Source organism: Azolla caroliniana, unplaced genomic scaffold (assembly GCF_043228905.1).
Source record: "Azolla caroliniana isolate FFs.n. ecotype wild unplaced genomic scaffold, voAzoCaro1.0.p SCAF_18, whole genome shotgun sequence".
Lineage (NCBI taxonomy): Eukaryota > Viridiplantae > Streptophyta > Polypodiopsida > Salviniales > Salviniaceae > Azolla > Azolla caroliniana.
The window spans coordinates 12,758,572-12,774,066 of NW_028230453.1; the positions used below are offsets into that span (position 1 = coordinate 12,758,572).

General features: G+C 38.7%; 1 protein-coding gene across 1 annotated transcript; it reads left to right on the top strand.

Annotated features, from left to right (window-relative positions):
• Nucleotides 1-9,951: 9,951 nt before the first annotated feature.
• On the top strand, nt 9,952-15,239 carry LOC147852430 (uncharacterized). Its single transcript, XM_087334025.1, has 6 exons — nt 9,952-10,089; nt 11,038-11,112; nt 11,197-11,373; nt 11,538-11,636; nt 14,220-14,462; nt 14,588-15,239. Exons 2-6 carry the CDS (start codon nt 11,047-11,049, stop codon nt 14,831-14,833), a joined length of 831 nt encoding a protein of 276 aa, XP_087190151.1. The 5' UTR covers nt 9,952-10,089; nt 11,038-11,046; the 3' UTR covers nt 14,834-15,239.
• The last annotated feature ends 256 nt before the right edge of the window (nt 15,240-15,495 follow it).

Consider the following 15,495-nt stretch of genomic DNA (forward strand, 5'->3'; position numbering starts at 1 on the left):
GCACTCCGAAACAAGTGGGTGTACAAGTTGAAACTGGGAGATGCCGGCAACCCCCCGAGATACAAAGCCAGGATCGTGGTGAAGGGGTTCCAGCAGAAAAAGGGCGTGGACTTTGATGAGATATTTGCCCCGGTAGTAAAGATGACCTCCATTCGGACGGTGCTGAGTATAGCGGCAAGCATGGACCTCGAGGTAGAACAGCTGGACGTGAAGACGGCATTCCTTCACGGCGACCTCGAAGAGGAGATCTACATGTAGCAACCGGAGGGATTTGTGGAGAAAGGGAAGGAGCACCTGGTATGCCGGCTGAAGAAGAGCCTGTACGGACTAAAGCAGGCTCCCCGAAAATGGTACCGGAAGTTCGATTCCTTCATGACCAATCAAGGGCACCACAAGACACAGGTCGATCACTGCGTGTTTGTGAAGAAGTTTGAAGGAGGCGACTTCCTGATACTCCTTCTGTACGTGGAAGACATGTTGATCGTCGGACGGGACCAAGCCAAAATACGGATGCTGAAGAAGGTTCTCAACCGGACCTTCTCAATGAAAGACTTGGGTCCGGCAAGACAGATGCTAGGGATGCATATTATTCGGAACCGGTCAATGAAGCAATTATGGTTGTCACAAGAGAAGTACGTGACAAAGGTGCTTCAACGGTTCAACATGTCAGATGCGAAACCGGTCGGATCGACACTTCCGGCAAACTGCAGCCTATCCGGTAAGCAAAGCCCGAGGACGAAAGCAAAGAAGGCGGATATGATGAAGATTCCATATGCCTCTGCCGTCAGGAGCTTGATGTACGCAATGGTGTGTACCCGACAGGATACAGGATACGCAATCGGAGTGGTGAGCTGGTGTCGCGAAAATACGACGAGGATACGTGAACGTTGAGGCAAGACCCCGAGGCCTTTGTCTAGAGGATATCAAATTTGTGTATTTATGTACTAAGAATTAATCGAAAAGAGAAAGATTAACAAATTTCATTAATAAAAGGGAAAGAAAGATTACAATCAATCCCAAGATTGGGATTACAAAAGTTTTATCTTATGGAGATTATTAGAATAATAGATTAGAGGAAATAAGAGATTATGATTCTTGAGTGATATGGCTTTGGCAAGGAATTTTGGATTTTGAGAGATTGCTTCTGTATGGAAATAATGGTTTACTTGAGAGCTAGCTTCCGTAGGGAAGATTAGGGTTATTGGCTTCGATAATATAAGAGAGCTCCCAAAGAAAAGAAAAAAAATTAAGATAATATGGAGAGTGAGTCCTAGTGTAGGAAAAAAAATGGAATAAATATGGAGTTCTCCCTTGATCATAGCCTTTCCACTTTTTGTTGCATGGCCTCTACTTTTAGTTGCCTAGCATTTTCTTTTGGTTGCATGTGACTGTCCACATGACCTTTACTTTTTCCATGCACTCCAACTTTAGTTGCTTGCGTCCACATGGCCTTTACTTTAGTTTGTTGCATGATCCAATCTTTCGTCCAGTAGCCGGTTCCGGTTCCCGTTTGCTTGCCGGTTCCGGTTCCGATTTTGTTTGCCCGCCGGTTCCGGTTCCGGTTTTGCTTGTCAGCCGGTTCTAGTTTTGCTTACCGGCCGGTTTCCAGTTTGCATATCGGTTCCGGTTCCAGTTCCGGTTTGCTTGCCGGCCAGTTCCAGTTTTGCATACCGGCCGGTTTCTAGATTTGCTTACCGACCGGTTTCCGGATTTGCTTACCGGACCCATTTTCCGGATTTGCTTACTGGCCGGTTTCCGGTTTTAGGGAATTTGGCCACCATCATCGATCAAGACAAAGTGCCCAAAGTGCTCTTAGCACAAATGAAAAATCAAGGAGCTCAAGGTGTTTATATAGCCAGGGCCTTAACTTTCCTATCTATGTGGGATAGTTCTAATTTCCCTATCTTCTCAAACTTTATTTTCACATAACTTGATATGTATTTCTCCATTTTGTATATAATAAAATACATTTTGAAGCTCTTGAGTATATCCATCTTTCTATAGTAAGCTACTAATCTAATCTATAATAATTATTTCATTATTTTTTTACATAGTGTGTGAAGATTCACACGACACCGGTTTATGAGCAATCCCGGCAAGGAGCACTGGAACGCGGTCAAATGGATACTCCGGTATTTGAAGGGCACTTCAAATATGTGTCTCCGATTCAACTCCAGAAAACCTCAACTTGACGGTTTCACCGATTTGGACATGTCGGCTGATGTGGATACCATCCGGTCTACATCTGGGTATGTAATGACATATGCAGGGGGAGCTGTTTCGTGGCAGTCGAGGCTGCAGAAGACTGTTGCATTGTCAACCACGGAGGCGGAGTACATGGCGGATGTGGAAGCCGGCAAGGAAATATTATGGATGAAGGACTTCATCGGAGAGCTCGGTATCCGGCAAGATGAATACCGACTCTATTGCGACAGTGAAAGTGCCATCCATCTTGCTAAGAATGCGGCCTACCATTCCCAGACGAAGCATATCCAGCGAAGATATCACTGGATCCGGGAAAGAGTAGATGACCAGGACTTCGCACTGACAAAGATCCACACGGCCGAGAACGGATCAGATATGCTGACCAAAGTGTTGATACCCGACAAGTTGGATGCATGCCGGAAGAGGATCGGACTAGTAAGACACCCCATGCCGGAGTGAAGGGGGAGTTTGTTGGGAGACAGGTCCCTCCGGATGGGAAGGGAGAAGAACAATGTTGATGAACAAACTCGGCCGAGGCCGAAACCAGATGACGAGTACCCGGTTACGGAGAGCCAGATGGTGCAGACCCGGTGTGAACCGGATGAGGAGTACCCGGCTACGGAGAGCCGGATGGTGCAAACCCGGTGAGAACCAGATGAGGAGTACCCGGCTACGGAGAGTCGGATGGTGCAGACCCGGTGAGGAGTGCTCACCGGATGAAGAGACATATTCGTAAATATGTTTCTGAGAGTCCATCATGGCTATATTTGTAAATAGCCGAAAAGTCATATTAGTATAAATATGACTTGGGGCAAACTTTTAGAGTTGTTGTTATTCTTGTTGGTGCGAGAAGAGAGAGAGCGCGTAACCATGTACAAAGAGAGAGAGAGAGAGAGAGAGAGAGAGAGAACGAGGTCGTTGCCTCTATTGAAACCGCCGCCTGTGGCGAAGATCGTGAGCACGAGGTCGTTGCCTCCGTGAACTCATTGTTCTACATTCTGACATAGTGATAGTTTGCAGCCTGTGGGTTGCCGTGGTTTTTTCCCTAGTTTGGGGTTTTCCACGTAAACATCCTGTGTACTCTTCTCTTCTTTGTGTCGTGCATTTATTTCCCATTTTCTGTGTATGATTCTAAGCTCGGTTGTGGCCGAGCGTTGGGTATACAGAGCGTGCAGTTCCTGTCATTAATTAACCTAATAGGTACTATAGAAGATCTCAGTTACCGATAGTCATCACACTGCTTTTGTTGAGCTTGTTTCTCAACACCTATGGCCCAACACTAATGGTTTTACATATAGAAAAAATAATGGAAATAGTGTAATTGACTATGTGCTACTTTCCGAAGGTATTTTGGATCGTATACATAAGTTCTCACATGGTGAATGGACACCGGAATCTGATAATACGGCTTTATGTATTGACCTCAAATGTATGTATAGGTTTGATTGTGAGAAGGACATTGAAGATAATAAACAATATAATAAACAATCCACTTGAGGATGAACCTTAAGTGAATGCCCATATATTCCAAGATGGTTGAGGATATGTTACAAATGACAAAGATACAACATTGTGCCACAATAGAATGCAAATGGGGAGCTTTTAAGAAAGTCATTCTCTCATGTGCAAACAAATGTTTCTCAACCAAGCACACATCTTGGAAATGTATCAAGAAATGTAGTTCAAAGAAAAAATAATTTGATAAAGAATGTCATGAAGCTCGAAAGCGCCTTATGATTTTGGATGTAGTTAAGGATAAGGAAAATTACCAAAAGCATTTGCATGAGTACAAAAGGCTTATTCAAAGAAAGAGAAGAATATGGGAAGTTACCCAACAATTTCTCCAAACACAAGAGAAAGCGCTTGCATGTGCTAAATTTTGGGAAAATCTAAAGGGAAAACGTATTAAGAGTTATGGTGACTTACCTATGCATTGTAAGAATCTATATGAGCTATCTCTTGTTGGAAAGATGATGTGTTGTGGTTCTCTTTCACATATGTCTCCCTTCTTTACGATCGAAGATATATGCATAGGACTTAAAAAATTGGCCACTTGAAAGGCAAGCTATCTAAATCAATGTATAAAGGTTGAAATGCTCAAATGGAGGGGAAAGGAAGCACATGCATGGATAAGTGATATGTTTAATCATGCATTACAACATGGTGTGTTGTATGCTTGGACTACAAATTGGATCAAACCTTTACATAAAGGTGGAGAGGTAATAACGTAAACAATTATCGAACCATCATGGTTGGCTCGCTAATGGCAAAACTATTTTGATATATAATGGAATCAAAGATAAGTGCTTGGGCTGAAAAAAATGGTAAGAGAGCTTATGGACAAGCTGGTTTTCGAAAACACCATAGCACGATTGATCACATTGTCACCCTTCGAGTATTAATGGAGGAAAGTTGTCTTGAAGGTAAAGGTTTATATTGTTGCTTCGTAGACTTTAAGAAAGCTTTTGAAATGGTGCCTCATGAGCATCTTTGGAGGTGAATGGAAGAACTCAAGGTGCCAGGTGAATATATGCTTGCAATCTCCCGAATATATGAAAAGGCTATATGTTATGTGCATATGAGCAATAAAATTTCATATTTTTTCAATAGCACTATTGGTGTTAAGCAAGGATGCCCAATCTCACCAACTCTATTTGGTCTATGCATTGATGAATTGGAAGAAATGGTTGTCAAATTTGTAAAGGAAGAAGTTGTTGAAGAAGTTGCAATTGGGAATGTTGTCACTATGCTTTTGCTATATGTGGATGATATAGTGCCTTTTGCAAATACTTTAGGAGATGCGCAAAAGCTTATGAAGACATTGGAAAAAACTTGCATGCATACTAAATTAAGTGTCAATAGCTCTAAGAAAAAGATTATGTTTGTGAGGAGCCAAATAAAAGATAAGTCATGCATTATGTACAATAATGAGCCACTTGAATGTGTGGAAAGCTTCAAATATCTTGGCCTTGAAGTTCCTTCAAATCATAGATGGAATGAATGTGTTATATGCTACTTAGAGGCAAGAAAGCGAGCATATTATGCATTTGATAACACATGCACTCGTGAAGATATTAAGTGTTGGGTCCTCAAGAAATACCTTTTCGACACTTTGGTGACATCGGTGCTTCTTTATGGGGTGGTAGCATCCCTAAATCTACTTGGAAAGAGTTTGAAAATGTCCAAAAACATTTTCTTACAAAGTTTCTACAAGTTAAGAAACAAACGTCATACAACCTGCTCCTCCTTGAGACAAGATCACTTCCCATTTAGATCATGGCCATGGAAAGGGTTGTTGAGTATATGCTTAAGGTTCAAAAAAGTCCCTCACATCGACTTCCTAGAATTGCATTGGAAGCAAGAAAAAAGATCCAAAAGATGCATAAAAGCAAAATTTTGTGTTTCGGTTGGATACAAGATATGAAAAAGTGGTTTGGTAGATGGGATGCAACACATTTTCTTCATAATGCATCACTAGATTCCTCTGTAAATGAGGCCTTTTTGCAATGTCAATGTATCATGACATGTAAAAAATGTGGAGGCTCACGCTTTACACGTCACCATACGAGATGTACGAAGATTTGAGTGTGATGAGTGAAGGTGAAAGATTATAGTGTTGTGTCAATGTGTAATGTATATGATTACGAGTGTGAGTATATGCGTGAGTGTGGACAAATAGGAAAGGATGTGAGTGAGTCATAGTTGTGGATGGCTAAAGGGGCATGTACCCCTGTGTATCTAATCTCATTGCATTATATAACCCCTTATTGGGAATGAATGAAGTTCAAGGAAGAAGTTCTCTCTCTTTGACGTGTCTTTCTCTTTCTCTCTCCTTCCCTTACGTTGAACCCCCTTGTGAGGGGGGTGGAGCCATTCTAGGCACCACCCCCCACCTCGCAATGCTTATCAACATCTTCGCCTTCGCTATCACCATCAACCCTGCAACGTTCATTGTCATCATCACCACACCCCTCATTACCATCACTACCATAATCATCAACCCTAACCCTAAACCCACAACAATACTACACAGGTTGCACCTAACTACAAAACCATATTCTTCACGGAAGGGGGAAACGGTACACATTGATACATGTTAGAGCCCATTCTGTTAGCTTCCATTCGAACCATTGCTTCCATGCGACTTAGCTCACATGCATTGCAATGGGAGACGAGGCGTTGGGGCACAAGTGATGAGAGTGGTCCACTATGAACACTGCTCTAAACAAGTTTGAGAGTCTAAGTATCACACTTTGATACAATGCTCTGCCTTTGATCATATTCGACCATGCTTTCCACACATCTTCGACCAAGCCCAATCCTTGCACAAATTTCTTTCACAACCACAATGTGCACTCTCGAGTGCAACATTCATTGGTAAAGTTCTTGAACATCGGGAGTCACTACTCACTTTCACACATATCACGTGAAATGTAATATTTTTGGTCTCATTGGTCATATTTGACCTCCGAAGATGATAATATAATCTATCTGACTGTCTCTCTCTCACAATTTCTCACTCGGTTGTCAGAATCACAATCCAAAAAATCTGACATGAACCTCACAACAAACCCTTCACATCACGATGTGAGTTTCTTGATGCCTTAATTCGAGGGTTTTCACACCAAGCTTGGAATTTTGCATTGAAATTTTTGATGCGATCCTTGTTTGATTGAGAATAAGACGAGATAGTGGAGTTATGAAATTAAATTATATGAATGCTAAAAACTATCAAACAATTAACGATGGTCTAAATACATACGAGATAATTTTCAAATCTTTTACACGGAGTGGATTGGGAGATGAGAATATAAGAACATAGAGATTTAAAAGTTGTGAGTAGAACTTTGGAAGGATATCCTCAAGCTTTTGTTTAGAAGATAAGTGAGAGCGATTCATTGCTTCTCTTCGTTGGTGATCTCTAATGCCCTCTTGGTTTGCTACTCCAAGCTTGTTCAAGATTTCGGCAGTTCTTCCACCGTGATCCAAAATTTGACCCCTAATAAAGAGCTCCTCTCCTTTTTATAGGTTTTAAAAGGACCCTTATCAAAATAGTATGTTTCTTTTTGTGGCACTTGACCTCCATACTTGATTGACACCCAACTTTTACCTCCCTTTTCATTTTTCCTACATACCTTAACCATGTACCATATTGTTTATTATAGATTACAAGTTTCTCCCTTCATCATCCATTACAACTTGTGAACCCTTTACCTTCCATTGATAGTGTACCCCCCTTTGACGATTGAGATAAATATTTCCAGTGTCTTTCACTTCACTCTATCTCATGACTTTATTTTCATACATTTGTCTATCCTTCAATTTTTTTTATATATTTAGTTTAACTTATTTCCTTGTGTGCACTCCTCACATTATGACACTACTACACAACAATATGTGTGTGCATGTGAAACATGGATGGGACCATTGGGGACTTGAATCAAGGAGGAATGGGGGTGGACTTGAGTTGTCTTCGGTTTTTGAAATTTCTTTCCACTCCTTTCGACTTTATTACCAAAATTTCATATGAGATTGGGGCGTTGGCCTCTTTTTGTGACTTCCAAATAACTTGTAGCTTTGTTTTTGTGTATGTGTTTTCCCTTTATCTCATTAAAACTAGGATCATTTACTTTAGTTGACAGGTAAGGGCCCAAAAAACAAATTAAATCACATGTTCTTGAGAGAGACAAATAGATAAAGCACTTATAAGTTCGTTAGAGCGAGATAGAGATACACACCAAACAATGAGGGTTGGGAGAAGATTAGAGTTCAACACTAGAGAGAGCTAAATGGGTGAAGATGGAGGAAAATAGCTTCAACTTTCTTTCTTTCTTTATAACAAAACTTTTTTCTTACAAAACCTAGGGCAAAAAGCCAAATGGGGGAGTGTGGAGCAGCTAGATTTCGAGAATTAAAATTGTTTTGGATAAAACTACACTAAAAAAACGAATGCCTAAAAAAAAAGGGGATGGATGGACTTTGAATTTTGTTGAATTGAGAATTGCCTGAGAAGTATGGACATATCAAAAATATAATTAAAAAATAATTGTTTTTTTGGAAAAAAATAAAAATAAAATGTTTTTGACATACATAATAAATCAAGATAATCATGGAGTTTTGACTTTCCACTACCCTCTCAAATGCAAAGTTCCTTTTTCAATAATTAATAATGGAAATAATGGCCTCATGTTCGCTCATGGGCAGGAAGTATTGTTTTGCTCTTTTTCTATAAATAACAGAAAACAAAAAAATGGGGTTGCTTGCAACTTTTGTTTCGTGAATTAAAAACTTGCGTATAAACATGGAATTTTAGCATGTATGTTCATGGGTATCCATTTGAGGTGTTAAAAATTCCATGCCCGATGCAATTATAGGAGAAGGCATGATTGGACATGGTTTATAAGGGTAAAGGTGGCCATGGGAAGGTGATGAATGTGTAAAAAGGATTTTACCTTGACAATGGTATGATTAAGGGAATGCATGGATGCACATGGAATTGACGGGTATGGATGGTTCGAGGTTTGTCTTATTTCACTTTATGCTTCGGCAAGTATTGAGTTCTACACTTCAATTCCTATTAGAACATTTTGATTATTCTCTTAGGTGTTCACCTTCTATTTTCAAATGTTATGGAGATGTAATTTTTTGCGTGCTAAACATTTCACATTCTAGAGAGTTAATATATTAAACCACACCATCGTGCTTATGTATAGTTCGTGAATCTATAAGCATTCATTTGTGAAATTAAATTGATGGGCATGTGTAAAACCTCTCATGTGACAACATTGGAAGGCAATGGCTTCACATTGTGCTTTAGAGGAAAAGTTATTCTATACATTATATTACCAATGCATTTTAGCAATTTGTAACTCGAGCTATATACTAGATATATGCATGTCCATAAAATGATTTGTATGCTTACGCTAAGCATTGGAATCCATACATTTTAGGTATTAAATGGCATGATATAATAAGTTCTACAAGAGAATGATTTTGTTAGAATATGCCCACTTGATGTAGCAATAAAGTTGTCGCCTCATGTGAATGTTGGGTGGAAACATGAGATACACATGGATAGTACACATTCACAACTGTCAAACCATGTATATGTTTATGCATGGATAAGTTCAAGTGAGACAAGAGAGTGGGGGGGGGGGGGGGCATCCCCTCACACCTTTACCGATGACCAATACCCTTTTTCGTCATGTAGGGTAGAGAGGTAGAGTGCAATCTCAAACACAATGCTAACAAATATACAAGGTTCTCGAAGCTCTAACGACGAGTATCGAAACTGAGATGGTTGTCTATCTATCTAGTCCACGAGGTCTCTATTGGGGCGATTCTATCAATCTCGAGCGAGCGAGCGAGTGACACGAGAAGGAGAGGTGGAGGATGGATGAGGATAGGCAGGCGAATGTCCGGCACGCGGCCCATGAGTTTTCAATGACAGAGTCTCTAGAGCTAAGCAAGCTACGAGTAGAGTAAAGTAGTGGGGTGGGGTGGGGTGGGGTGGGGGTACATATGTATGTGTGTGTGGTGGAGCAAAGAAAAGAAAAGAAAACCATGTCTCGCGCATACATATGTATAATGTATTATTAGTATATTATAGTTTGAAGAAAAAAAAGAAAAAGAAGAAGAAGAAGAAGGAGAAGGAGAAGGAGAAGGAGAAGGAGGTATCAACAGAAAACGAGAAACTCTCCCACCCTTTTCTATCTCTTTTCCTTTTGGTCTCTTGCAGGGAACCCGCTCGAATGTCTCCGTAGCCACAACTTCGACGAAGAAGGAGAAGGAGAAGGAGAAGAGGCAGAGGCAGAGGCAGAGGCAGAGGCAGAAGCAGAATCAGAAAGCAGAAAGCAGCAGCTCCCTTTCGTTCTTTGACTTCAGGTAAAACATTCCCTAGATCCTTTATCATACACATCGGATTCAGCTCGTCATTCTTTCAATGGAGATCTAGAGAACAGACAAAATGAGTCCATTCCTTTTCTTTCATTACAGATCTAGCAACAGACTTAGAAAAAAAGTACGTTCTTTCAAAGCTAGCGAACAACAAAAAATCAGACCTAACATCATTCTTTTACTGTTGAGGAGACCACGAAAAGAAAAAATTGCAGCATTCTATCGAAGTTCTTGATATAGTTTCATCACACCAAGTTTAGATTCGTTGAACAATAAGCAGTGCTTTGGGACCATTATTTTAAAATTTATGTTTTTTGTGTTATTGTATCAAACCAAGTTTAGGTTTTAGAAGGGATGTAAGAAGTCGTGTTTATGGACGATTCTTTAAAAATTTCAATATTTTTATATTATTAATTGCTGCATCCCAATCAAGTTCAAATGGTCGAAATGTCTATTCTGTATTTTGGAGATCCATGCCGTGACTGGCTAGCAATATTTCAAGTTCTCGTCATTTCTATTTTTCTGCAACTTAAACGAAAGAAAAAAATTCAAATGATGCAGAATAACTAACAATAACTGGCGGATGTTAATAATGAGTATTACAAATCTGCCATAAACTAACTTGATCATCTTTAGGCCTCATAATTGCATATCCTCAAAATTTACTTTTGGACTTATATGCCTTTTTTTATGGATCTGAAATCTTTTTTAGAATTTGACATCTTGAATCTTTCTCATTTCTATTCCATATCACCTCATGGGATTGTTTTAATGTGGTAGAGTTTTATAAGAAAACGAGTAACCCTAAAAATTCTGATACCCTCCATACTTTGTATGTTCATGAGCAAATGCATAGAAATGAAATTTAACCAAAGATATGAATGCGATATTTCGGAGTTTTCACATTAAGGTAAACATTGTCTTTTCTCAATGTAGGAAGTGAAAATGTCTTTGAGGAAGAGCAGAACCAAACGTCATGGATCTCTCACTCCAGAGGAGGAGGAAGCCAAGGTGAAACTAGCTGTAAATGAACATTTAAGTAATTTTTACGAGAGGCTTCTAATATTTCTATGTTGAAATTGTCTTGGTATTCAGCTAATTGAGTTTCGGAGCTCTCTAGGTCCATTGAGTGGGCGCACTGCTCTCTTTTGTACAGATAAATGCCTCTATCGATACTTGAAAGCAAATAACTGGAGTCTTAAGAAATCTCGAAAGATGTTAAAGGAGACAGTCATCTGGAGAGGGAAATACAGACCAGAGGATATCAAATGGGTATATATTTTGAAATTCTGTCTTAAAGAAATACCCCTATTTCATCTTTATTTTTCTCAGCTTCTTATTGTCAATATCTTTTTCTGATAAAAAGCAGAGCTTAATTTGTTTCAAAATAAGCTGACTTTTCCCCCATTTATCTGGTTACCCTGTATGTTATGCAGGATGAAATTGCCAAAGAAGCAGAAACGGGGAAAATTTACAGAGCTAGCTTTTCTGATAGGGAAGGAAGGACGGTCCTTGTAATGCGACCTTCAGTTCAGGTATCCTAATGAATATGAATGTTGGATAAAGACAAGTATACACAGTTTTATTTTTATAACTATGTTATATTACTGTGGGAAATCTCATTCTGTGGTAAAAAGCCACAGAAATTGATTGAAAAGAAGGCTTGAAACATTCAGGGAAGAGTTTATATAGGTTATTCAATATCCATTAAGACATAGCAAGGGTGTGAAGAATGGGTCTGTGATAATCTGAATGGTTGTTGTAGATCCTGAAGTAGATTTTGATTATAATGCAATTGGTACTAGATATTGATACCGAACAGATAAAAAATACGAGGAATCTTTTGTTAAATTTCCCAAAAATAAATAAACAAAGGTGCCACAGGCAAAGTGAACTGTGATGCATACCAACTTTCTATGCTTGTTGAATCAGGAGGTGAGAATGCTCGATTAATAGACTATGCAGAGGTAAAAGATCAAACTACTTGTTTGCAAATGAAGATTATTTTATTGCAAGCACATTAATGAGAGGGGCTAGCACATTTATTTTTTTATCGCTGAACATAGATATTTTTAACAGCAAAGCACACACTATAAAAGCTTTATTTCTTATCTGTCAGATTGTCCAAAAATGTGGAATTCAACCTTCATTTATATTTGCTTTTATAAATAATTTAAGAAATCAATAAATACTTTTAGCAAATTTAGGGGAAGGTTAATTACAATTGAGTAAAGAAGAAAACTGGATAAAAAAGATCAAAAGTTGAGATTTATTTTTTATTAATGAAATAGGCTCATTTTATACCATTGATTGTCATGTCCATGGTGCTGTGGTGCGCATTGATAGGATTAACATGAAAAGAGATCAAAGTTTGTTTTGGTACCACCTACGTCAACTGGTGGACTTGGAGCAAAGAGTGATCAGAGAAAATGGCTGAGGTGCAGAGAAAACATAGAAAGAGAGGGAGGAGATACAGGTAGGTTTTTGGAGCCCCCCAAAATGAAAATGTTTTAGGGGAAAACGCAGATTGTTTTATTAGAATGCTATTTTGAGGCAGTTAGGCTAGTTCACATTGGACAAGTGACCCGAATATGTCGTAGAAGCTCTTAAAGGAGCTCTAGTGTGAAAGGGCCTTTGCAAATGTTCATATCTGCAGGATTCTGTCTATTGATGATTTTATGCAATGATATGAGTTGATCCTCTATTACCTCCCTGATGAAGTGATATGGCGCATTGATGCACGTAGTGCATGCATGAAACATGGCATTTGTAGCGAAGTCATTGTTACTTCAGCTATCACAATGAAGGATTCCTGTGCTCTTTGGTAGACCCAAATCATAACAGAGATGTGCAAACCATGTGACTTTTTTGGAAACCTCAGTTGCTAAATTATAGTGAGCTTCTATTGTTAATGATGCCACAATCCTCTGCAATCTAGAACACCATAGAACTACACCATCATCTAGTGTAAGTGCATATGCGCTTGTGGATTTGCATGTATCCACATCACCTGCCATACCAGAGTTATAAAATACATGTAATCCAAAGGATCCTTTCCATAATATAGACATTAGCCTATTGTCCTCTTTAAATAACTCATAATTGATTTGATGGCTTCCCATTATGCCTTGCCAGGATTTGCTGTGACTCTCCTAAGTTCTGTTATGTGTGCAATGTCTGATCCTTTAGCAACTATGCATATGTCAAAGAACCACAAGCTGATGCATATGATACAGTCTTCATTTAATTTATTGCCACATATTCTTTTGGGCAGTCTGTTTTATTCAATGTGGCATGTGGCTGCAAAGCTAAACCTAATGATTTTGGATTATTCATGTTGAACTTTTCAAGAAGTTTCTCAATGCAACGGGATTGAGGTTCAACTTGATGATACAAGTCATGAGCAGAACAATTTAATAATCAATCAGGTGTAAATGCAGTTTATTATCTGAATGACTATTTGAACTTTACTGTATTACTTTCTCATCCTGAAAAGCAGGTATCCTGAAATATGATTATACATGTTGCATAATACATAGATGTAGCATAAAGACAATAAAAATATGCGAGCCATCCGAAATTTAGGGTTTAGGGTAACCCTTGAAAATGTTTAGCATCATCTACAGTTTAAATCTTTAAAACGTTTAGCATCAGCCATGGTACATCCATCTCATGAATCATGTGATGAAAGTTAACAGTTGAGAATCAAAAAATATCTGATAAGGTCAAAGAGCACATAAGTGTATGCTGTCCAAAACTAACAGTCTTCACAATAATGTAATATGATCTGAATAAACCAGAGTCTCTGAATCCTGTTAGTGCTTCTAGCCTAAATTATTATGGGATGCAACCTTTGTGAAGCATCCACACCACTCACTACAACCATGGGCGCTTGTTCGGTGAGCTGATGGTGCCATCTCCTCAGTCATACGTATATTTACCTATATCTTATTCTAGAGATGCTAAAATATTCTAGATTCTGATGGCAGTGGTGAGATGATGTTAGCAACTGTTACATCGACGAAGAAACTGTATTTGAATGCCCAACTTTTTTCCACGTTTTTTTTCTCTACATTCTTTTATTTGCTGATAATGTGATATATTTTTGGTAATGTCAGAACACGAACCAAATAGAAGGTCAGATGAGATATCTAGTGTATTGCATGGAGAACGCAATCATGAACTTGCCCCCTGATCAGGAGCAAATGGTATGGCTTGTGGAATTTGAAGGTTGGAGTATGTCCATGATACCTGTGATGACAGTGAGAGAGACAGCACATGTTCTACAAGATCATTATCCCGAGAGACTTGCATATGCCATTTTATATAATCCTCCAAAAATCTTTGAGACTTTCTGGAATGTAAGTAGTCTATCAATTTGCTGTTTACAGTTTCCGTTCATCTTCTTTGTCTTTGGCTTTCTTTTTAAGGTAATCACTTTGGCAGTATTTTTAGTTTAGCTAACTATTCAAAACATTTCTTTTAGCTTGTGAAACCCTTTCTCGACCCCAACACACAAAAGAAAGTGAAATTTGTATATCCTGGAATTGAAGAAAGTAGAAAGCTTATGGAGAGCCATTTTGACTTAGACCAGCTGGAATCTGCGTTTGGAGGGAAGAATTGTGTAATGTTTGACAAAGAGAAGTATGCAACTACAATGAAAGAAGATGATATCAAGTTTAGTTTATCTTTGCAAAGTCCGTCTTCTTTGAGCTTAAATGCAGATAATTAGTGCTGTACAAGCTGTTTAATGTTTCCAATGGGGCAGAATAATCCAGATGGCAGCATATGCAAATATTCGGAAATCTTAAGAATTAAAAAATGTATGGTAAATTTTGCATACTAGATATTAACCATTAAAACTTTCAACAATCCATGGATGTCTAAAGGTTTAGACAGCTTTCCACTAGGAAAATTTTAGATTCCATCTACGGATGCTGTCAAAAACTTAGATAGCTTTCCAGAGCTTGGCTCGGTCAATTATAAATGCATTTGAATTTTGCAAGTGCTTGTTAAAACTAATGGTGCAACTGAAGGCCAGATGACTGTAAACAAAAATGAGAAGGGTATGAAAATTAAGGAATTGGCTATCATCCCTTATAATAGCGGCCATGATGCCTTTATGAAATGTTCATTTTTATTAGGTGTGTTTTGACTTCACTTCCAAGCCACTGGTATGTTTTTCATATTTCTCTGTTACGATGATATTGATCATGTCAAATATACTTGGTTAACTATTATAATTATATGATGCAAGATGATTGCTAATGAATTGATATAATATTGAAACGAAGAATTCAAAGACCCAATCCTTGAAAGTAGAGATCAATTGAACTCTCTTTAGTGCTGCCAATATTGCAAATGAATGACAGTCAACGATCATTCCTTGAAGTC

Coding starts and splice junctions, on each gene's coding strand:
- LOC147852430 (XM_087334025.1), top strand. CDS start 11,047: ATGTCTTTGAGGAAGAGCAGAACCAAACGTCATGGATCTCTCACTCCA. Junction 11,113..11,196: donor CAGAGGAGGAGGAAGCCAAG/GTGAAACTAGCT, acceptor CTTGGTATTCAG/CTAATTGAGTTTCGGAGCTC. Junction 11,637..14,219: donor TAATGCGACCTTCAGTTCAG/GTATCCTAATGA, acceptor TGGTAATGTCAG/AACACGAACCAAATAGAAGG.